The 23,714-nt window shown below is 33.0% G+C and overlaps 2 protein-coding genes across 3 annotated transcripts; one reads left to right on the top strand and one right to left on the bottom strand.

Moving 5' to 3' along the window:
* Positions 1 to 374: 374 nt before the first annotated feature.
* LOC126715488 (heparanase-like protein 3) lies at positions 375 to 4,139 on the top strand. 2 transcript variants are annotated; one of them, XM_050416104.1, is made up of 9 exons: positions 375 to 923; positions 1,337 to 1,373; positions 1,477 to 1,660; positions 1,745 to 1,893; positions 2,253 to 2,483; positions 2,567 to 2,756; positions 2,845 to 2,970; positions 3,521 to 3,620; positions 3,699 to 4,139. In XM_050416104.1, the coding sequence occupies exons 1-9, from the start codon at positions 696 to 698 to the stop codon at positions 4,053 to 4,055; spliced, it is 1,602 nt and encodes a 533-aa protein (XP_050272061.1). In that variant the 5' UTR covers positions 375 to 695; the 3' UTR covers positions 4,056 to 4,139. The 2 variants fall into 2 exon arrangements, with proteins under 2 accessions (XP_050272061.1, XP_050272062.1); XM_050416105.1 differs by having other exon boundaries at positions 811 to 942.
* A 253-nt stretch (positions 4,140 to 4,392) lies between these two features.
* Positions 4,393 to 18,859, bottom strand: LOC126715487 (probable anion transporter 6, chloroplastic). The gene is made up of 15 exons (XM_050416103.1): positions 18,286 to 18,859; positions 16,624 to 16,769; positions 16,141 to 16,240; positions 15,791 to 15,843; positions 15,229 to 15,303; positions 14,562 to 14,642; positions 14,251 to 14,312; positions 12,881 to 12,948; positions 11,833 to 11,948; positions 8,832 to 8,868; positions 6,877 to 6,972; positions 5,969 to 6,110; positions 5,815 to 5,867; positions 4,904 to 4,990; positions 4,393 to 4,797 (listed from the first exon to the last, which is right to left on the bottom strand). The coding sequence occupies exons 1-15, from the start codon at positions 18,682 to 18,684 to the stop codon at positions 4,696 to 4,698; spliced, it is 1,617 nt and encodes a 538-aa protein (XP_050272060.1). The 5' UTR covers positions 18,685 to 18,859; the 3' UTR covers positions 4,393 to 4,695.
* Between the last annotated feature and the right edge of the window lie 4,855 nt (positions 18,860 to 23,714).

The following is a 23,714-nucleotide window of genomic DNA, read 5'->3' as shown; positions in this document are numbered from 1 at the left end:
TCTCTGACATAGTCAAACTAGATATAGATTATAGATAGGAATATGGATAGTTTCCTTTCAGGGGGACAAAATTATAAGAAGATAGAAATATATGAAATGAAAATCACCCAATATTTAAATCAAAAAAAGAAAAAAAAAAAAAAAAATCACCCAATATTATATTGTGAGACACTCAGCTAGGCTATCTTTGTAATTTGATTTTCCTTAAAAGAAAGCAAAACATGGCCCACTTTGCAACAAACCTCACACATTGTTCTGAACCACTAGCTGCAAAGTTAAGTCCCAAAGCAACATATTATTAATTATCCGAGAAAAAATAAAAATGAGAGAAAAGGAAAACAAAAACAAAGTGGGTGAAATTTTCAATTTCTGATTTCACACGTCTATAAAGAATCACATGATTAGTTAGTTTTCACGTGTATACATATCAATATCCCACTTAATGCGCACGTATATGTTTCTTGAAAGCTTGTGTTCCTCTGTTCCTTTGTAAATTTATGAGTTACAAATCTTTTTTTTTAAGGAAACCTTGTGTTCCTCTGTTCAAGTTGTTGTAGCCTCCACTGCCAAACTCCCTAGCTTTACCTCGTAAACCTCAAACCTTACTTTGATACTCACATTTCCATTGGTAATGGTTTCCTCAACCATTTGAATATTATAGAGCTCAGATCTTGAAGTGTGGATATATTCTGAACATGGGTTCTCAGATTTGGCTGTTGGGGCTGTGCTTTTTGATGTGTGTGTTCAGTTTCATTTCTGTGAGCTCAAAGGCTCTGGTTGGAGATGGGACTGTTTTCATTGATGGGAAAGCAGCCATTGGGAGGATTGATGACGATTTTGTTTGTGCAACATTGGATTGGTGGCCCCCTGAGAAATGTGACTATGGGACATGCAGCTGGGGTCATGCTTCTCTGCTCAATCTGGTATATTAATTTCGCTTAGGTACATTTTTTTTTTAAATATATAAAAATATTTGTATAGCTAGTTATGGTTGTTCATTGATAGTTGCAGGGAGTTGAAAGCATTAATTTTTTCATGGTTCGTGGTTATTTAAAATTCAATCTTTGTTTGATATGGGGAATACATGATTATAAGTATAATTCTTGTCCATTAATTTGATGATGAGACCATTTTTCTTTTCCTTAATGTGTGTGTGTGTGTGTACATTTCAAAACTGGTATTTGCATTTTTAATTCAAGACTATGATCATGTGATACAGAAATGTTCATTTTTTCATTTGAGAAAACAATTAGAAATATGTCCTTAATGAATTCGAAAGGATAATATGTCATATTGATTAACTGTTTAAAATTTGTTCGATCATTCTCATGTGCAGGATCTTGGCAACAATATCCTATTAAATGCAATAAAAGGTGAGAATACCATAATCACAGGATTTTCTCTTGATTATGTGTAATTTGCTTTCTCTTATGTTTTCATTGGAGTCTAAAATTTCCATTATCAATCATGGTGCAGCTTTTTCACCCTTGAAACTTAGACTGGGTGGCACTTTGCAAGACAAGGTCATATATGATACTCCTGATGATCAGCAACCTTGTGTTCCTTTTGCTAACAAGTCATCAGAGATGTTTGGTTTTACTCAGGGTTGCCTACCCATGAATAGATGGGATGAATTAAACACCCTCTTCGAAAAAGCTGGGTAAGAAGAATTTTTACTTCTTGTTTACCTTCAAATTTTTTTCTTTAAGAGTTAAACAGCCTAAGATTCGTTGGTCTATTTCAGGGCTAAGATTATATTTGGGTTAAATGCTCTCTATGGACGATCTATACATTCTGATGGGTCTGCTGTAGGAGCTTGGAACTACACTAATGCTGAATCTCTTATACGCTATACTGTCGGAAAGAACTTCACTATCCACGGTTGGGAGCTTGGTAAGAATAATATTTCTTGTTAATGGCACTTAAATGGCAAGAGTTATAGAATGATACAAGGAAATGTGCATCCCCCCTCCCCACGAGACCTTGTCTTTCCTTCATTCGTTACTACTGCTTCAAACTTGTTATATCCATCTTCAAATTCGATTACTTATTCTACAAATGTGATGCAAGAAGCTAAAACTTAATGAAATGAAATTATGTTGATGTATTGTTGTGTATGTGTGGTTTATTTTTTCCCCCCTTAAAATTGAGCTCATAAAATTTCCAGGTTTAATTCTAAGCAGAAAATTCTCTTTTAAGTATCTCTTTTGCCAGTAATTTATGAATATATAATGAATCTCTTTGCTGTTCAGGAAATGAATTGAGTGGGAATGGAGTGGGAACGAGAGTTGCAGCAGATCAGTATGCCTTAGACACTGTTGCATTGCAGCGCATAGTCCAAAATATTTACAAGGAGATTGAACCCAAGCCGATAATAATTGCACCAGGAGGATTCTTTGATGCAAACTGGTTCAAAGAATTCTTAAATAAGACATCGAAATCTTTGGATGTTGTCACCCACCACATATATAATCTGGGGCCAGGTATCTTTGATTGAGCAAACTGAATATTCATTCATTTCTTAATCCTGCAGTTATTTTGAAGAATTTATCATCTAAAATTGTAGGAGTTGATCAGCACCTTGTTGAAAAGATTCTTGATCCATCCTATCTTGATGGTGAGGCTAACACATTTAGGAGCCTCCATAACATAGTCAGGAGTTCTGAAACTTCAGCAGTTGCATGGGTTGGTGAGGCCGGAGGGGCTTACAACAGTGGCCATAATCTTGTCACTAATGCCTTTGTGTTTAGTTTCTGGTAACCAAGCTATAATCTACAATTAGAATATCAGGTTTTCTGTCTTTGATTCTAGCTCAAATAAAGTTTTTTTGAATGCAATAATCAGGTATTTGGATCAGCTTGGAATGGCATCCTCTTATGACACAAAAACATATTGCAGACAGACGTTCATTGGTGGGAACTATGGTTTACTCAACACCACTACCTTTGAACCAAATCCGGACTACTACAGGTTTGTGAATTTTATAGGCTATACTATGACACAGCTAGAATCCACAAAATCAGAAACAATATGTTTAATATCATCAAAGAACAACACAACACCCCCCCCCCCACCCCCCCTTTTTTTTCTTTAAGAACTTATTATAATTCCTGCTCTGAAGTTCTGAAACATACATAATAGATCTTTGAAAAGCGTCATTAATCACCTTGATGCAGATATTGGATTAAAATTTTGTTGCAATTCGCAATTGTTAAAGAAATTTGGCTTTACCATGTTGCCAAAACAGAGGACAAAATAAATAGAAAAAGAAATAAGGGAATTATAAGTAGTCAGCATACTTTGATAAATGATAAAGTTGGCAGCATAAACAAAGATGGATTTATGAATGAGAAATACAAATCCAGAGATGAGATTTACGCCTGGTTCTTTAGTGCTACTCAAGATAGAATTTTATTAGTTCCCATTTATAGTGATGATAACTAATCAGAAGTGAGTTTATACTTTATTTACTAAGCGGTATTAGGACTTTGTGCTTGATACACTGCTTTGTTTATTACAGTGCTCTTCTTTGGCACCGATTAATGGGAAACAATGTTCTGTCAACGAGCTTTTCTGGAACAAAGAAAATACGTGCTTATGCCCACTGTGCAAAACATTCTGTATGTACCATCCCTATTCAATTATCAAAACAGGTATATATTCTCTTTTTTTATCTGACCAGGTTCTTCATCATGCAGAAGGGATTCACATTATTATTAATCAACTTAGACAACAGCACCACTATTCAGGTCAAAGTAGCCTTCAATCGTACTTCAAGTTCGCGACATAAACACAAGTTTCATAGAAAACATATTCGGCTGCCTCAAGGTTATAAAAGTGAAAATGATAGAGAGGAATACCACCTTACAGCAAAAGATGGGAATTTACACAGTCAAACCATGCTGCTAAATGGGAAAATTTTAACTGTAAATTCATCTGGGGACATACCTCCATTGGAGCCTTTATATGCAAATTCATCAAGCCCAATATCAGTAGCTCCTTTCTCCATTGTATTTGCTCACATACCAAATGCTGTTCCCCCTGCTTGCAGGTAGGAGGCTAGATAGAGCTAAAATTGGTTCGATCTAATCTAATAAGAGACTGAATACTAAGGCAACGATTTCATTCTTTTTCCGTCATCAAGAGCAATCTTTTTTAGAAATTGCTTTTAATTAATACAAAATTTTTCTTCTTTTCTCTACTTTTTTAAATTCATAAAGTCACTATAATGGTCAAATGTACAACAATGTTGTGCTGCTCATCGTATGCATCATACAGCAGATACCCACATGAACAAAGCATATTAGTGAAATGTAGTTTCACCAGTAGGTTGAGAGAGAGAGAGAGATTTTGTGGTGCCTGTTGTCATTCTCAATAGCCAATAGAAGCATCAGTACAAGTGGAATTCTTGCAATTCAAATTCTTTCGTGTTGAAATACATGTTTAACACTTTGGTGGCCAACCAAAGAAAGTCAAAATATACAACACTGTTACATATGATTGAACCAAATACATTGGGAATATACACATGCTGTCTTTCCTATGTCGTGACGCAACTAAAATTTGACCCAACTAGGGATGAGTCGATATCCACTAAATGCTGTTGAACAAATCAAATTAGTATTACATTGAGTTGACTTTCCTTCAAATTGGATACTTCATTAAGAATAAGAAATCCAAAGAACAAGAACAAGGTCAATCTGTCTCTGAAAAGGTTTGAGGCTTACTGCTGGCGAACACCAACCATACAAGTGTTCCAGTTAAGTAGAAGAAGATTGATGGTGCAAATAATGATATCTACATAAATACAGTAACGAATTAGAAACTGTACATTGTGGTGGAAATGTGAAAGATATGAGCCAAAAATAAAGGAAAAACTAGAATGACAGTATCTTGAACTTACACTCCAAGAATGAGTTGAATCAAGAAGATAACCGGTGAGGGCTACACCTACAATGCCAGGTACTGCTCCCACTGTGTTGGTGATACCCTGAATGTAGAATTTTCAAGAAAGGACTTCTCAAATGATCCATGATTGAATTCGGAAAGGTTTTAATTGTATTTGGTTAAAAACATTTCTGAATTTGGCTGAAAAAGTTTAGAAGAGACAAAGAAGGTATATGCTTTAACTTAAGAGCATGCATAAGCATTGTACAGAAACCAGTTCCATGCTTTTGACCCACTGTTCAAATGTATTCAAAACAATTCAGGGAATTAGTCTACTCTGGGATTCCAACATATGACGTTATGGCTTTGAACAAGAGCTTAAGCTAATAAAGCCAAAACTGGGATTAAATATGTCAGGAAGATTCAACAAACTTCACAGAAATAATCATAGACTTGTCATGGTACTATTTTGATCAATAGTTTGTCATGGTTGCTGTAATACTTTATAAACAAAGCTATAATTTCTGCAATTACTAATTGATTGTCAGAGCAAACTATGTGCACAAGATGGTTGGGTGCTAGAACTAGGTAAAACGAGCAATGTTCCATTATGAATGTGATGAGCTTCCAGAATGAGGTTGATAAGTTGGAATATTAAATATAACACATTGATGCAGGAATAAAGCTCATATCCTTTTCTGCACCCGGAAAGGGGGAAAAGAAACCTATTACCTTTATAGATGGTATGCCATTAATGAAAAGATAATAATGGTAACATGCAATGGATAACAAAGATAATACAAGAACCATAGACTGACTGGAGATTAAGCAGGGAAGAGCTCTTAACATCTGAACACTTATAGAACAATACCTAAAAAGAACAACTACTAAAACAGATAGAAGCTGGGAAACTGTAATATTACATACCAATAGTATACTCGCATATTCGGGTGAGATATCTTGATGAGTACAGTAAAGTCCTGTTCCAATTATTGAATTAATAGTCTATATCGAGGACATTTAGCTCCAATATCTATTGCGTTACATAATAAATGTGATATAAATTTGGATTGTAAAGTACCTGAAAGGGCAAAGCTTGAAAGGGCTAAGCCACCAGTGAGAAGCCCCACAATTTCCCAAGGCGGCAATCCTAGATCCAGAGAGGAAAGAGTCATGCAAATTGCAGGTGACAAAAAGGCAATTGATTGGCAAATCTTTCGTACCTATGTGAATGGAAGTAAGTAAATAAAAAATGTTAAAGAATCAAATTTTTTTCAAAAGCAAAAAAAGACAAGGCCAAAACTGGCTTGGGGACACACTACTTGTTTTTATCTGACATCACATGACACTTTATCCTCAGCTTTGGCCGTGGATTTAGAATTTTCCTAATATTACAAGCAACAGTAAATTATCATGGCAACAAACTTAACTAAAAAATCCACATCTAAAGAAAAAATTATATTAGTAACTATAGCAAAAGCAAACATATCAATGTAAGAGATTTTTCTTTTTGGCTTATTGCAAAAACGCATACAAGAACAACTAAGCCTTAGTCCAAAATTTTGAGATCAGCTATGAATCCTCAACAAATTAATCAAGGTTGACCACATGTATTTTTTCACCTAGGGAGTGTGTGTATTTGTAGTGGATCCATTCATGATAGGGTGATTAAATTTTATATTGGTTGTCAACCTACCATAATTCTCCACTTTTTTTGGGTTTGGGACTAGTTGTGAACAAATCATATGACACTAAGCCCAAACACAGGCAAAGTTTGCAAAAACATATAATCAATGAAAATGATTTATAATTTCTTTTTTTTGATAAATCAATAGTTGGAGATGAGAGGATTTGAATCTTGGATGTCTTTGTTGGAAGCACCAGGAGGTGCCAGTTGAGTTATAAGGCTCTTGAAATTATTTAAACTTTCACAAGACCATCATGACTAATATAGGGGAAAAGAAGTGATGGTTCATTGTATCTGCATACCGTAGTGGTTTCCACTCCATTGGAAATTAATTGGTCAGCAACTTGTGTTGCGATGCTAGTCACAAAGATCGAAGCTAGTGGAGGAAGGATAGAAACCTGAAATGGAATATATATAAAACAAATAAGAACATAATAAATTATTATTATTATTATTTATTGGTGTTATTGGTGGTGGTGGTAACTGGTAAGTTACATGTGCACTAGTGGATTTTGAGCTCACAACCTTACTACAATCCACCCAATCCATCCGTTCTTGTGGGAGGAGGAAGTACCATCCAACATAAAGTTCATTGTTCAAATAAGAACATAAATTCTTCACATATCGGTTATGCTTGCATGATCAAATAAACGATATCAATACGACTTTCATACATGAATACAAATCTTTTGTCTTTCTTTTGTGTACCACTTTATGCTCCACTAATCACAACTTGCCATGTATTCATTTGTCTTTCTTTATAAACACATGGCATACCATGATTAGTGGAGCAAAAAGTGAAACAAAAAAACTGGGATAGAGTATTTCTATTCTTCATACACATAGTAGGGAAATGCTATTCAAAGTAGAAGTATTTAAGCAAACATTAAGATGCTTATGTTAAATTCTAATGGTAACATGATATTTCAAAATGTTTCTTTTGTTGCCACAACTAGGAATGTAAATCCAAATTTATTAATCAACCAGTTAGAGGATGTGTGACAGACTGGTTTTTGAACTGAGAGTTGAGAGAAAAATTGATTGGACATAACCTAATAATTTTTCTGGTAGCAAATTGACCTCTCTCCAACAACGATCGCAAATCGTCAAACCTCATAAACCCTAAACCTTCTTGTTTGGCTATTTTTAACCCCCCTCTGCCTCAGCCCATACTCCCTTTCCACATTGCTTGTTCCTTTCTTTTTCTTTTTTAATACAAGATAGAAATTATATTCTATCCTAATCTAAGTGTATATGTATGTAAAGCTCCTTTTTGGAGACTTGAACTCCAACCCTTATCCCCCATCCCACAAGAACTTTGTACCTGTAGAATGACCATCATGCCAAAGGTGGGCGGTGGTGCTTGTTCCTTTCTGAAGTGCTGTATGTTGTTATGACTTGAGTGCTAGATAAATTATTTAAATTTAGTATAGTGATAAAATAAGGCTTCCTAGATAGATTAGTATTGTTATTTTTTGTAATCAAATTAATTCGTATGTTTTAGGATAGGATTAGTTCTTATGTTTTAGGATTTTTTGATGAGGTTATCTCATCTTGGCTATTTATGTAAGTTAAATGCATTAATGAGAATTAAGCGGAAAATTAACCCAAAAAGTCTATCATTCCTCCCAAGTTCAAGAGGCTAGTTACCTCAAATCGACTAAATTATCTTTTATTTTTCCAGTTCACAACATATGTTCTACAATACGTTGTATCACGAATCACACATGCAGATGTATAAAGATTTCAGAAATTTGATAACCTTTCCTTCACGTGATCTCATGAGATACCTTTATACTTAGGTTTTCAAGTTCTGTGACCAACAAGCAACATTTTATTTGAATGTATTAGAACGCATTATTCTGCACCAGTATTATGGTAAGCAAAACCACTTTGATCAGTCAGCTCCATACGCCAGCTTAAAGAAACAGATCATTGCTTTTACCTTGCCTAGAAATTTTTTTTGATAAGTAAACCTTACCTAGAAATTGGAGAAGCTCATTTAGACACTAATCCCAACTTCATAGCAACAGAAGCCCCCCCACCCCCCCCCCCCTCCCCTCCCCAAAAGAAAAAACTACTTTCAAACGGTGATGTTTCCCTAATTAGCTTTTAATAGAACATTTTATTTCATTTACGTAGCATCTAGTGTAGAATTTATTAATTTCATTTGAAGTGTTCATGCATATTTCTATGAATATCCAGAAAATTAAAATAAACAAAAACACACACACACACATATATATAAAAGGCTTACCCATGCAGCTTCTGTTAAATTTAAGTTCAGCTCCTCACTGCATGGCATAAAACAGAAACTTAAATTCTTTGCCATTATATAAACATGACAAAAGAAAGTGTATTATTGCAGATGGTAAATGTTTTGAATTTATGAGAAGTATTAAAAAAACTTAAGAAACAAAAGAAAAAAACGTGTGGTAATAAAATATATCACAACCTAATCCTTTCAGAAAATTACTCATTGATACTTTATCAGGATAACAAAAGTCCACACAAGTAATTATCAGTTTTTTGATAAGTAAACAACCCAGTACAGCTGGTGTATACTGGAGTGGCTACAGTGTCAAGAGAAGTTACAGCAATCAATAAAATCTAACAAAGTAGAATAATGCTCTTGTTTTCTTCAACACAACAAAAAAAAAAAAAAAAACACGTAGAATAAGGATGATGTGGTAATACTGACATGCCATCCAATCAAACAGCACTTGGGGGAGGAGCATCTTAAGCTCCGTCAAAGTCCTCTCTACACCTTCAAGTGCTCTAGTGTTATGCCCCTTCACATGGTCCACATAAGGCACAAAGGGACAGCACCCCAAATAAAACCACTGTCGTACCTAGCAAAACTCTCTTTCCAACATCCCAACAAACCTATGACTCTATTTGGCATTTCCCATGCACCCGGAATAATCAGAAGACAAGTGTCCTAGTTCTCTAGAGTACTCGCAGTGCAGAAATGAGTGATCAACACTCTCCCCAGACTTCTTACACAAATAGCACCATTCAACAACTATTAACTTACGGAATCCAATCTAAGTATTTTCACCAAAGCCACGGTCCAAGTAAAGAATGCTACCTTAAGTGGAGCTTTGGCCTTCCAAATACTCTTCCAAGAAAATGAAAGTACTTCCCTAGGATAAAAAAAACCTTATAAAACAATTTCATTTTGCACCAATTTAAATACTTTAAAGTATCACGGTATAAAACGGATAGAGGTGTAGGAGAGGACCCAAGTAGTCCTTTAGCTTCTGCTGAGGTTATATGATGGGTCAAGTTACACCTAGTGTAACTATAAGTAATGTAGACTACTTAATATTTTTTTATTAGATACGAGTTTTGACAAATCCCACCATTGATTGTATTTTCTTTTTATAGATGTTAAAGATCAATAACTATCTCATCAATAAAATGTTTATTTCAAGTCTTTGTACATTATTATGCATAAAAGATGAATATATAAATTAAATAGTAAATAATATTCAATTGGCACAAATTTGATGTGTGTGTTAAGGACATAAAGAACATGTAATCTAATGGTGAGATTTTCAAAATATTAATTCAACAAAAAATTATCAGGTGGTGTAATATTGCCTAAAGTTATATCAGCTATAACTTGATTTGGACCCTATATATATAGAAACAATTAGAACTAAAAGGAACTTCAGGACTCTCTATATATAAGAAACAATTAGAACAAAAAGGCAATTTGAAGTACCGTGCTTGCTTAGCATTAATGCATTGACGCAGGACAACCAGAACAATTGAACAAGAAAATAAAAGGATATGACCTAAGCGTTAGCACTTAGGCTTAGCTTGGAGTGAGCACCGAGTGAGAAAACTACTAGGAGTTAGTAACTAGGGTGGAACTAGAGTCAGCACCAGACTAAATAAACCAAAATTCCATTTTTTTTTCTTTCATCAAAATATCAACTATTCCTAGAAAGAGTACAATAGGTTGCTTATATAGGGAAAACTAAACCCTAGTTCTAATTGGTATAGGAAACCCTAATTGCTTTATTACAAAAATAAACTTGCTTCCAAATATTAAAATACTAATAGCCTAATAAATTACTAGGACCTAAGACATAAAAATACAATTGATTTGTAAACATAAATAATACTAAATAAAAATCTTCTTGAATCTCCCGCATCATGCACACTTTTAAAAACCTTAAGTATTTATGGCTGAGAATGAAGTAAAAAAAAAAAAAAATTCTCATTTGCACTATATTTATCACTTTGATGAGCTTGATAACATTTGTACCATAAATTTCAAGAGACAACTGGTGAAATGTTAACTCCAAAGCTAGAGAACACATTATTGTTTTCAAATCTAGATAATTTGTGAAGCCTTTCTCTAAAATGATTTCATATTACTTGGATGGGGAGGGTTTAATAATACCTCGTCCCCATTGTAGAGCTAGAAAACGCATTATTTTTTTCAAATTTAGATAAATTCGTCAAGCCTTTCTCTAAGATGATTTCATATTACCTAGACTGGGAGGGTTTAAAAATACCTCTTGTCCCTATTACAAAGATAGAGAACACATTATTCTTTTCAAATCTATATAAATTATCCAAGTTTTTCTCTCAGATGATTTCATATTATTTGGATAATATCTTCCAGGCTTTAAGCACTTGGGTAATTATAGGGACAAGAACTCAGCAAACAAAAGAAAATAAATAAATAAATAATATAGGAACAAGAGGTGTTATTAAAACCTTCCCCCTACCCTGGTCTCCAAAAAAAATTTAAAAAAAAAAAAAAAGTATGCACAGAAGTGTATTACAAATCTACCATTTCTTGTTGACTGGTTCAACAACTTCAGCATTCTAATTTCAAATTAAGCTTAAATTAGGATGAATCATGACCCTTCATGTCATCCTGCATTTCCCATGTTGACACAATGTGACATGTGTAAGGGTATGACATTTGGACACCCAAAATGGTAGAAAATCTTGAGAAATAGAAGAATCAAACACTTCGATACCTACCCAAATGCATTTAACATAGAGGTGATGTCAATGACTTCTACAGGAAAAAAAGTATTTATACAATAGTTCTTATTTGCAAATGTTGTTTTAGATTTTCTATAAAACAACCTTTTAACAATATAGTATGGATAAACAATGTCCAATGAAGGAAACAAAAGAAACAAGTAAGGTGATGCAGTGTCTCAAAGCACTACTCCTAGAAATAGTCAAAAGTAAGGTCAATAAGCCAGTAAATAGTCGCAATTTACCTAAAATATGTAGGAAGCCAAGACAGACAAGTATAGTGACCCCAGCTTCCACAAAAATGAGTATATATCATCGCCCATACAGCTTGACTTTGGAAAAATGACTTCCATGGTATTTCCTGTTATACAAGATCCAGAAGAAAACCAAGGATAATTACATGAGTTGTCTGAAAAGTTATGAACAGACACTAAACCAATAAAATAAAAGTTACCCAATATATGAATAAGAATTTTACTGTCTTTCTTCATATCAGTCAAAGAAAAGTTATTCATACAATTTAAAAATTCATGGGAAATGAAAAAAGAAGCCTTGCAAATGTCAAAAGATGACTTGAGACACTAATTGCCGAATGACAAAGTATGACCTAAAATAACGCTTGTATTAAACATGGGGTGATGTCCATATCAGTTGTTATAATGTCTAAAAAGGTTGTATTCAGTGCACAAAACTACCTTTTTAAGGAGTCTAGGAGACAAAGTATGACCTAAAGTAACATCTGCACTAAACACTAGATGATGTCAATATCAGTTGTTTTAATGTCTAAAAAGGTTATAAAAAAAATTTAAAAAATTAAAATATATAAAAAAAGAGTCTAAAAAGACTGTATCCAGCACACAAAACACCCACTTTAGTGGAGTCTTAGGAGAAGTGGTTGGTAAGCAGTCTTACCCCCACTTTTTGGAGAGGCTGATTACACATAGAGAATCAGTTTTGCTTTATAACAATTAAATAATAGATCTCTAGTTTTTGAGCAATGGTCTTCTGACCAAACGACATCTCCTCTCTTCACAAGCAAAAGGTTCAATATAGTCAGATATGCAGTGTTAGATTGACATATACTGACCATATCTGGCATAGCATATCAGAATCTTAGCCACAAATCATGGTTTTTTAAGGATTGCACTGAAAATGCTAATTGGGATGGTTGCCATTGACCCAGTAATTTAAAAGCCACTGACCCAGGAAATATCTCTAACCACTTTTAGAGTCCACAAAAAGAATAGAATAAAGAACACCAAATAAGGAAAAGAAAAAAAAAATGCTTCATACCTTCAATGAGCCACCTAACTCTCTTAGAGATGTATTCTCCGTTTGTGTCTTAGAGGTGGATTGGGACCCTGATAGGTATTTAAAGGAAGGGGAAAAAAAACACTCAAGCAATTTGGGAGATGAACTTAAGAAAAATATAAGCAATGATATAACAGCAAACATTGTTGTAGGAAAGTATATACTTTCCATCTTAGTGAAGACAAAATCAAGGCATTTGATAATTGGAGAAAATCATGGGATTAGAATCAATCAAGAAATTGATTGCCAAAGAAAAAATAGTAGGATTGAAGCAATTAATTCTAAATTGTGATTGTAGTGTATATAATTCCCTTTATAAAAATGGGTTCAATTGTAATGATTCATCATCCAAGTGAATGAAGAAAATGTAACCCTTTGGTTCTTGTTCCGTGGATGCGAGCCTTATGGCTAAACCACGTAATACTCTCATGTCTTTCTCTATTCTCTTTCCTCTATGGTTATTGATGAAAGCACAAGGATTAAAGAATTATGGATCAGTATTAGTATTAGTAGCCAAAGTTATATTTATTACAATAGTAATAATATCTAACAAGTCCATTTAAGTATTGCGCAAAATACCATTAAATATTAGCGTACTTATCCAAAAAAACTAAGTGTGAAGGAATAAAAACGATAATAGTATATGGCGGCATACATGAAAAGGTATTTGTAGTTCTCATGGCAACCGCACTAGCAATTTCGGTGATGAAAGGTTTTGGTAGTGATGGGAGTGCAGGGGCAATTACATGGTAGTTAAAACGGTGCTAGTGGCAACAAAAGTTAAGAAAAGATAACAAAGGGATTCTATAAAGATGATAGTGTTCATATAGTGGTTGGACGGTGGGTGGTTGGGGCAATGTGTTAGTAGTGGAGGTGATGGTGGAAGCAGCAATGAAGTCATTACTGATTAACTGAAAACCTAAACAGGGTAAGTAATAAGGATTATGAGAAATTCATGGAAGTGTAACTTAGACGTTAAATAGCTCATTCTCTGAGATACTTAGCAAGTATTACAGGTGGCATGACCAACAACAGTTTTGCACGAAATGATTAAAATATAACAGCATATGATGCATTTGCAATATACTATGCCCTTAGTTCTGATTAACTAGTCTACTTCATGTCATCTATATGGAAAACAATTAGCTTATTCATGCACACACGCGCACGCACACACATAGCGTATGATGCATTTGCAATATATTATGCCCTTAGTTCTGATTAACTAGTTTACTTCATGTCATCTATATGGAAAACAATCAGCTTATTCACGCATACACATGCACACACACATATATATCACAAATGATAAAGAATAAATAAAGCCCAAAAAAAAAGGATCTAGTGCTCACATGAAATGGGTTCAGCAGTGAATGACGCATTTCCTTCTTTAAGAAATTGAAACCCTAGAAACCTTCATAATTTGTGGCAATAAAAATGGTACAAAGTCACACTTTATTCAAATCAACATATTCAAAAAAAACCTACAACACTAATTCAAGAATTCAACCAAGCAAGTGCGTTATAGTAAGACAGAGGAATATAATTTGTTTTGTTTCAAATGAACAAATATTTATTTTCTTAATGTAGAACTAATAAGTTCCTTACACTAAATTAGAAGCAGGTAAATGGAATGGTTTCTTAGTTTAGAAGAGCTACTAACCAGGCTAGTCCAAGAAGGCCAAATATGTAAAAGACAGATCCCCAACCAATATTTTGGATAATAGGAGGAGCCAAAAGAAGCCTGCAGGTTTTTACTATATTAGAATCAACCAATAAACAAAACCTAAGCATTTAGTTAACTTAACAAAAGAGTAACAATGAATATATATATATATATATATGTTTGCTACACTTGGCAAACCTAACCTAATTTAAGGTAAGCTCAAGCATGCCTTTTGTTTTGCTAGCACAGGATAAGTTTTAGCTGACAACTGATATAAAATTGTTGTTTTCCTGCTGAATTCAACTCATATTGAAATAAAGCAAAAACTAAAACTTCCCGGAAGCTCTTAAAATCATTAATGAGCCTTCAGCAATGAAAATAGATTTTTTAAACACACTATTATTTGTAAAGAGAGATGAGGAACATGAAAGCAGACATTTTAAGAAGGTCAAATCTTTCTTTTAGAACAATCAATGCCCAAAAAACCTTGTAGTTATTTCTAATCAACTCACAGTTTAATGGCTTGCAATATTAGTTCTCAATAAGCAGGATTTTAATGTGGTCAAGTTTTGCTGTTTCATGCCAATTAGATCCATTATCAAACATTTACTTCAATACAGAGATGATTTCTTATCTATTATATGTAAATTCCAACAAAACATACCCTGCAACACTTCCCACACTCAGTCCACCAAAAACAAATCCTACAGCCCGTGACCGCTCTTCCAATGGTATTGTCCTGCAGATGGTGTTGGAAAAATCCAATCAAGTGGAGAAAATAATTTATGCTAGCTCTTTGATAAGACATAACTTACAGTATAGAAAACACAATTCTGACAGCATAAGATACTATATGGTAAAACTCCAGAAACAAGATTTGAACCATATCATACACCCAAGTTCAACTTCACATAGAGTTGCCAAAACTAGCAACCAACTATTAACCGAATGAACTAGATGTACTAAAATTTCAAATTTTCTTGTGCAGTTTCTAACAAATTTCTCCACTCAATTCCATAAGATAATAAGATTTAGCTACCTAAATATGCTTATTAGTAAGGAATTCAGTAAGGAAATTAGAAGTGATAACCATTAAAATAGCAAAGGAAACTCCAAGAAGTAGAAAATTCACAGATAAGAGCAAATAATAGCAAGAAGAGAGATCATGTCTAAAAGTCATTTTTCAAATTAACATGCTGCCGGACCAATTTGGATCTCATACATGCCTGGCGATAAGATCAGTTGCAGCTGATGGGGAAACACCTTCTCCTATTCCGACCTAGATATAAAGAGAAACAGAAATGCTTAGTCATAAAATAGACTCAAAGTATCATGATGGCTTTTTGTGAGGGAGGGAGACAGTTAGAGAGATGAATACATTATCATGTATTACTAAAAGGCATGGGCAGAGACAAGATAGGTGATGAACTTGAGCCATTTAATCAGACCAAGCGTTCATGCATGTAAAACTACAAAAGAAATGCAAAGTAGTAAATGCTTTAGCCTGGTTGGATTTTTTTTTTTTTTGAGAAACAATAGAAGCTGTACTATAAAAGATTTGGAGGAACTTACATACCAATATTCTTGACAAGATTAATCCTGGCATAAATCCAGCAAGCAAAGGAACGAGAGCTGTAGCCAATGACCAAGTCAATACCCCAATCTCAAGAACTTTTCTGAACCAGAAAAAAGATAAAAGGTGAGATTGACGATGTATCACACTGCCTTATATGCCCCCAAAACAAAGAAAACATATTTCTGGTGTATGTAACATCTCAAATCATTTCTAACTCTTAAACAAAAAAAATTGTTTGTTACCATGCTTTTACATGGATTGTCTTTCATGCTTTTGCAACAGTATAAGCTCTGTTTACAGAACAAGTGCAACTTAAAGTTCTTTCTCATATTGTGGTCCTTAGGGGTTAAAAGTGAGATCCAGAAGAGTTAAACGGACAAGGAGGTTAGTATTTTCATAGTCTGCAGCTGAGGCTAGCTGTCTATATAAGTGCAATAGGGATGGTGGTTAAATGAGAAGATTCCTCCAAGGTTAGAAATTAACCTCCCACCAAATATCTTGGCAAGCCAACCCCCAGGCAACTGACTCAATGCATAGCCCCAAAAGAATGATGATTGCACCATTCCAGCCACTGATGAATTCCACCCAAACTGGTGTGACATTGGAATTATAGCAATACTCAAATTCACCTGTGCAAAAAATAAAATACAAAATGAATTAATTAAATCTCACAAACAACCTGTGAACCATTTGAACAAAAAGGTTTTATTTTATCTCACAAACACAGACCTGCAAACCATTTGAACAAAATGGTTTATTAGTTTTTTTTTTTCCAGAACAACAACAACTTATCCGTAGTCCTAAACTTTTGGGAACAGCTATGGATCCTCAACAAACTAATTATGGTCAGGCACATGTATTCTTTTTTGTCATTCTATTATATCAAAAGTCATACTCTGTAGTCTATATACCTCCTTAATTGACATGCCATTTTTATTACTTCTACAAGTGCTATTTTACGTCTTCTTCTACCTTTTTTATTCATTTTTTTAGAATCAACTCACTCTTCATTCCTTACTGTTATATTAATCCCTCTTCTCAGCGTAAACCAAACAACCTCAGGCTACTTTCCTACATTTTTTCATCAACTAGGACCACCCATAATTTTAAGCTAAATTCTTCATTTCAAATCATATCTTTCCTTATCATTCTAGTTAATCCACCTTAACATTCTTATTTCAATTACACTCATTTTAGTTTTTTCTTTTGTATGACAAAAAAGAATAAAACTAGAGCCACAACATTTTCACAACAAAGCCTAGGTGACAGGCTATTAATGGTAAGTAAAGTAATGTAAGTGGTAGCCTGGTAGGCTAAAATGAGAATCAGCAACATATTGCCACTTAATCTTTGTAAAGGTTGTGGATGTAGCACTACTCCACAAAAAATTGCAGCCCTCATCAATATATTTTTTTATAAAAAAGTTTGGGTAGTGGAACCTACTTAATATTCGTGGGCCAACCATGAAGCCATAAATAAAAACAAAAGAAAAGGCAAATTTTAATTGTATACAAGGAATACAACTTTTTGTAAGTTTCTTTAAAAATCTTACTCCCTCCCTCTTTCCATGTATGTTAAAAATATTTAGTATTTTTAAAAGAAAAAAACAATGGTTTAATCCCACATTAGAAAATGAGGTTGAGTTAAAGAGGTTTAAAGTTGTGTATTCAAGAGTTAGGCCCTTTTGATATAAACCACAGTATGTTCTTTAAAAACCTTCTCCCTGTATTAAAAATATTTAGTATTCTAAAAAAAAAAAAAAAAACTTTCTTTAAGTTCAATTTCAACAACAACCAAAAAAAAAAAGGAAAAAAAAGAACTTTCAATAATGAACTGATTGATCAATCTCCCAATAAACTCTCAGAGAAGAACAGCATAGTATAAGTAATTAACAAAAAAGAAAAAGAAAAAAAAAAGAAATAACTACACTTTATCCTGAATGGGGTTTGATTTAAAAACACTATATTTATTTATTACAAAGGGCAAATTACTTAATAAAATAAAACCCAAAATGATTTTAAGAAACCACATAATATTCAAATTACCTTTTATCATCCTAGTAAACAAAACAGGAACCTCATTAGTCATTACAATCTTAAATTCACAAACCAAAAAAAAAAAAAAAACAGAATTACATTATAGTACCTTATCCATGTTGCAAATAACAAAGGCCAACGAGGTGGTTCCAATAAGTTTATATCTCTCGGGAATATTCTGCCACGGCGGCCAATCCCAATCAGAACCCACTTTGCCAGACCCGCTCTCCTCAGGACCCGAACCCGACTGGTCCAAATCATTGACTCTCAGTCCATTGAGCACCCCAGTAGTAACCTTGTCAGTCTCTTTGAGATTTTCTTTCTCTTTGATACTACAGAGAACCCGGAACTTCAAAGAAGGAAAGGAATGCAATTGAGATTGATGGAGTTTATTGTTGAAGAAGAGTAGTGGGGTTGTTCGTGGTGGTGGGAGTGAGGTTTTTTGAGAGGGAGAATGAAAGCAGGCGAAGTTGTCAGCCCCTCTGGGACTTGGTGTAAACATGGCCATTTTCAAAGGGTGGTTGTGTGTGCAATCACTGAATCAGTTATGTAATTTTCGGTTGGTAGTGTTGGCGGGTATAGAAGAAGAAGCAGAAGCGGAAGACGTATGGGCAAAGAACACTGGACCGGGTATGTTTGGGAGGACTTGAGTTGGCCACGCAAAAATGGGTTTGTGGCTTGGATTCAATTGGATGAGGTCTTTGGATCATTTGGTTCTTGTGGGTGCGTGTACCTTTTTTTTTTTTAGCCCAAAATATGTGGGTCCTACTTTTGTTTATTAAGAACTTTAAAATCACAATTTTTTATTTTTATTTTTAAAAAAAAAAAGAAAAAAGAATTAATAGTTATAAATAATAGACAATAAAGTTGTATTTAGATTCGACTAGCCAATTAAACACGACCATTAATTCATTTTGGTCTAATTTTTTGAGGGATCCAATCAGTTTGGGTCATCCATTTTAAAAAATTCAAGTTTTGGTTCTTATCTCAGTTTTTTTTTTCTTTTTTTTCTTTTTTTTTTTTTAAATAGACCAAATCCAAGTGATTACTTATTCACTAATCTCTAAGTACGTGCTCATGCACGTGTTCTAAGTTTTTTTTTTTTTTTTTTAAGTAAAGGTTGATAATTTGTATTTATTATAATTTAGAAATTTTTTTTTTCAAACAAATAAAAAAATATAAACTTTAGAAATAAGCGATAATTGTAATTTCTTTTTTAAACATAAATTTTAAATTTTAGGAGTTCTTTTTTTAAATTTAAAATGAAATTTATTATTTGACATTTATGACCCTATTTCTAAATAAGTTACTCTTTAGTAATGAGGGTATTTTTGAACTATATAAAAGTTCAGTTGGAAGAGGAGAATCCTCTTATATATAATATAGATATAATTTTTTATATTTTTTTATATATATATTTTAAAAAACCTAATAATCTTTTTTTTTTTTTTTTTTTTTTTTTGAGACAAAGCTAAGCAAGGCTTTATTGATAAAAAAACAATAGTAAGATTACAACACTAAATCACCCTGGAATATGTCCTCTAGGTCCTCAAGTAGTTCTTCCACCCAAACATTCATATCTGCAGATAAAACTGCTCTACGAGCGAGAGAATGTGCTAACCTATTCCCCTTTCTCTTTACATGATGAAAACTACACATTTCCAAATGAGAGCCCAATCGATGAGTCTCCTCAATCACATGACCGAACATAGTGAGACATCTGCCATGGTCTTTCAATGCCTAAACAACTCGCATGCAATCTCCCTCAACCATAACCTTGTGAATACTTAGTTCTGCAGCAAGAGTGACTGCTCACCTGGCTGCCAAAGCTTCTGCAAGTTCTATCGTTTGTGGGAGCTCGATTTTCTGACTTAAGGCTGCTATAATATTACCATCGTAATCTCGAAAAACTACACCCAGCCCAACCAGACCCAAATGCTCAAACATAGGTGCGTCAAAGTTTGCCTTGTACAGAGTTTCCGAAGGTGGGGTCCACCTGACTGGGGAATGATTGACAACCGGTTTCATATCCATTTTCTGCGCTTCAAGAAACTCATCCACCAAGTGACGAGCCTGTCAACCAACTTCCAACCCTAATAATCTAAGTCCCTCACAGGGCCGGCTCTACGGTGGAGCAAAAAATGCAACCGCCTAAGGCCCCGAGTAAAAAAAAGGCCCCTAAATTTTAACCAATAGAATTATTTATAATCAATAAATAAAATAAATTTTTTTATTAGATGAAAAAAATAAAAATAGAGAAAAATGCAACGTTGTCCACAATATTTTTCACAACACTTGTACAACTAATGCTAAGTAGCAAGTTATTACAGCCTATTGTTGATGGCAAAAAAATAATTATAGTGATATTTTCAAATAAAAAACAAAAAGCAGTTTAAAATCTAGGATTTGTTGTAAAAAATATTGTGAATGTTGCACTTCTAAAAAAAAAGAATAATAATAAGAGTTTAATTAACAAACTTTTACTAGTTTTCATCTAAATCTACCACTAACACCACTGTTTTACTTACCACTATCAATCTACCACATCAACAAGTATGAAAAATTTTGTCAAATTTTTTTTGTCTTAAAAATTCAAAAAAAAAAAATCTATGTAGTTCATGTTAATTAGTAGTAATTTTGCATCTAAATAAGATGATCAATTTTCGCCTTAGGCCCCCAAATGCATCAGGCCGCCCCTGGTCCCTCATTCTCTCCTTTTATTCTATTCTAATACTATTGAATATATATTTCGGTTTTTTGAATCAATTACTTTTTAAAAATAAAAATAAAAAAGGCTTTTATAGGTCTGAATAGATCGATTTGGTTCCCAACAAAAATGCAAAAATCTAACCAAATTAGACCATTTACACCCTTATTTGATGGGCCTAACTGATAACCAATAATAATACAACTAACAGTTATGAAAAATATTGTGTAAGGTAAAATCTTTATAATTTTTTTAAAAAAAATGACCTACTGTATAATATAATATAGTATAATTTAGTAATTAGGATAATAGGATTTAAGCCTTCAATGTCTCTATTGAAATACAAAGAGATATCAATTGGGTCCTACTATTATTTATTAAGAACTTTAAAATAACAATTTTCTTAATAAAAAATTTTCCTTAATAGTTGTAAATAATAGACAATAAAAGTATATCTAGATTCGACTGACCGACTAAATAAGACCATTAATTCGTTCTATTCTAATTTTTTGAGGGATTCGGTTAGTTCTGGTCATCCATTTAAAAAAAATTCAGGTTTTGGTCTCTATCTCGGTTTAAAAAAAAAAAAAAAAAAAAAAAAAACCAAACCGAAATGATTCTTTATACATATAATTTTTTATATTTGGGTGTTTTGAATTGATTATTTTTTAAAATGATTTTATAGGACTGAACAGAACAATTTGGTCCAAAAATAAATGCAAAAATCAAACTAAACCAGACCATTTACACCCTTATTTGATGGGTTTAACCGATAACCAATAATAATACAACTTAACCGTTATAAAAATTAGTTTTGAAAAATATTGTATTAGGTAAAACCTTTAAAAAATTAATAATAAAAAAAACTCAATGACCTATTGATTTTTGTTGCCCTATTTAAGATCTTTTTTTTTTTTCTTTTTTTAAATAATTCGGTAATTAGAGTAAGAGGATTTGAACTTTCAATGCCTCTAGTGAAATACAAAAAGATGTCAGTTGAGTTACAAAACTCTTAACGATGATTCAATAGTTACAAGGAAGTTAAATATAACAACTAAAATTATTTCTTTACTCCCATCAAAAAAAAAAAATTCTTTCATTACTTGAAATATATGGTATAACTATAACTTGAAATATACCACTGTCGCTTACCCGACTAGAGTATTCTAGCTGCCTTATCTTCAATTTATGACAATTATTAGATTTTTTTTGGAAGGAAGGGACAATTATTAGATTATTCATTCAAAAACGAAATATACCATATACATCTAGAATGTGGAGTTGAAGTTATACTTTGTATAATTTCATGTAACATTATATCACTCAATTATTTTTTATTGAATCAACATTTATGTCAAATCTATAGTTAAATTAAATGCTTTTCCTCACATTTATTATGCATATTAAATTAATTTCACGTCAATGGGGACATTAATAGGTTTTTAGATGTCATCTCTCTGTTTGATCATCCCATAATTTATGGGTTCCTTTAATGATGCCATCCCTCTGTTTGATCTCTCAACGTAAACAAGCTCTGGTGAAATCTCAATTTATTGCAAGAATAATTTTGCTAAGCAAAAATAAGGAAGGTGCAAACCCATTGTGTCCTGTTGCAAAATGATGAGATCATCCCCACTTATGGCTTCATTGTAGCACTCTCAGTTTGAGCTTCAAATCATAAACTCTAATTTTGTTTCAAGAAAGCTTTATTTTAAGGTGAACTCAGCTAGTTCATTGTGATTTGGTCTCAGTCGAGTCAGTCCTCATCGTGCTTTGGCTGACATATGGTGTGAAATGATTTGCAAATTGTGATTGGGGCAATATGAGATTCAGTTATACACTAACGACTGCAAGAAGAAGTAATAAGGTCAAGAGTTTTGTAACTCAATTGATTGACACTTTCTAGCATTTCCAAGGTCCAAATCTCTCCTCCCTATTATAATTATCGAATTATAAAAAAATTAAAATGAAAATAACAGGAAAAGCCACTTTAATAGGACAAAGTTTAGCTACAAAATCGGTTATATCTTAACCGTTAAATTCATGTTCTTTACGCTCTTAATACACATGTCAAATTTTATATCAATCAGATATTATTTACCATATGATCTATAAGCTTATATTATGTGCATAATTTTAAACTACAAAAGCTTTCAATTTAAATAATTTATTGATGACATAGTTATTGATATTTAATTTACTAGAAATTTTGCAAACATGGAAAATGTAAGAAAAAATATAATTCAACGATGAATTCGTCAAAATTCATCTCTAATGAATTCACTTTCAATAAAAAGATATTAATTAAAGTTATAAATTTATGCTACAACTAATTTTGTAGTTAAACTTGACACACTTTAATAATTCTTAGTAGAATAAGAAGTTTTGTCATTTTATTTTATAAAGCTCTTGTGCAACTATGTATTCCACAAAGTTAATGTCTTATTTGAACTGTGGGGTGCACATGTTAGATGTGTTACGTCAAAATTCATCTCTAATGAATTCACTTTCAATAAAAAGATATTAATTAAAGTTATAAATTTATGCTACAACTAATTTTGTAGTTAAACTTGACACACTTTAATAATTCTTAGTAGAATAAGAAGTTTTGTCATTTTATTTTATAAAGCTTTTGTGCAACTATGTATTCCACAAAGTTAATGTCTTATTTGAACTGTGGGGTGCACATGTTAGATGTGTTACAAGGGTGGATTATAAGATGCATGTTTTAATAGTTTTGGATGTAAAGAGCAAGCACCCCATAATTTAGGGTAGAAATACATGACCAGTAGTATAGCCAATGGAAGGAAAAATTTAATTGGAGCTATAAA

Source organism: Quercus robur, chromosome 2 (genome assembly GCF_932294415.1).
Source record: "Quercus robur chromosome 2, dhQueRobu3.1, whole genome shotgun sequence".
Taxonomy (NCBI): Eukaryota; Viridiplantae; Streptophyta; class Magnoliopsida; order Fagales; family Fagaceae; genus Quercus; species Quercus robur.
This window is presented reverse-complemented; position numbering and strand designations above follow the sequence as displayed.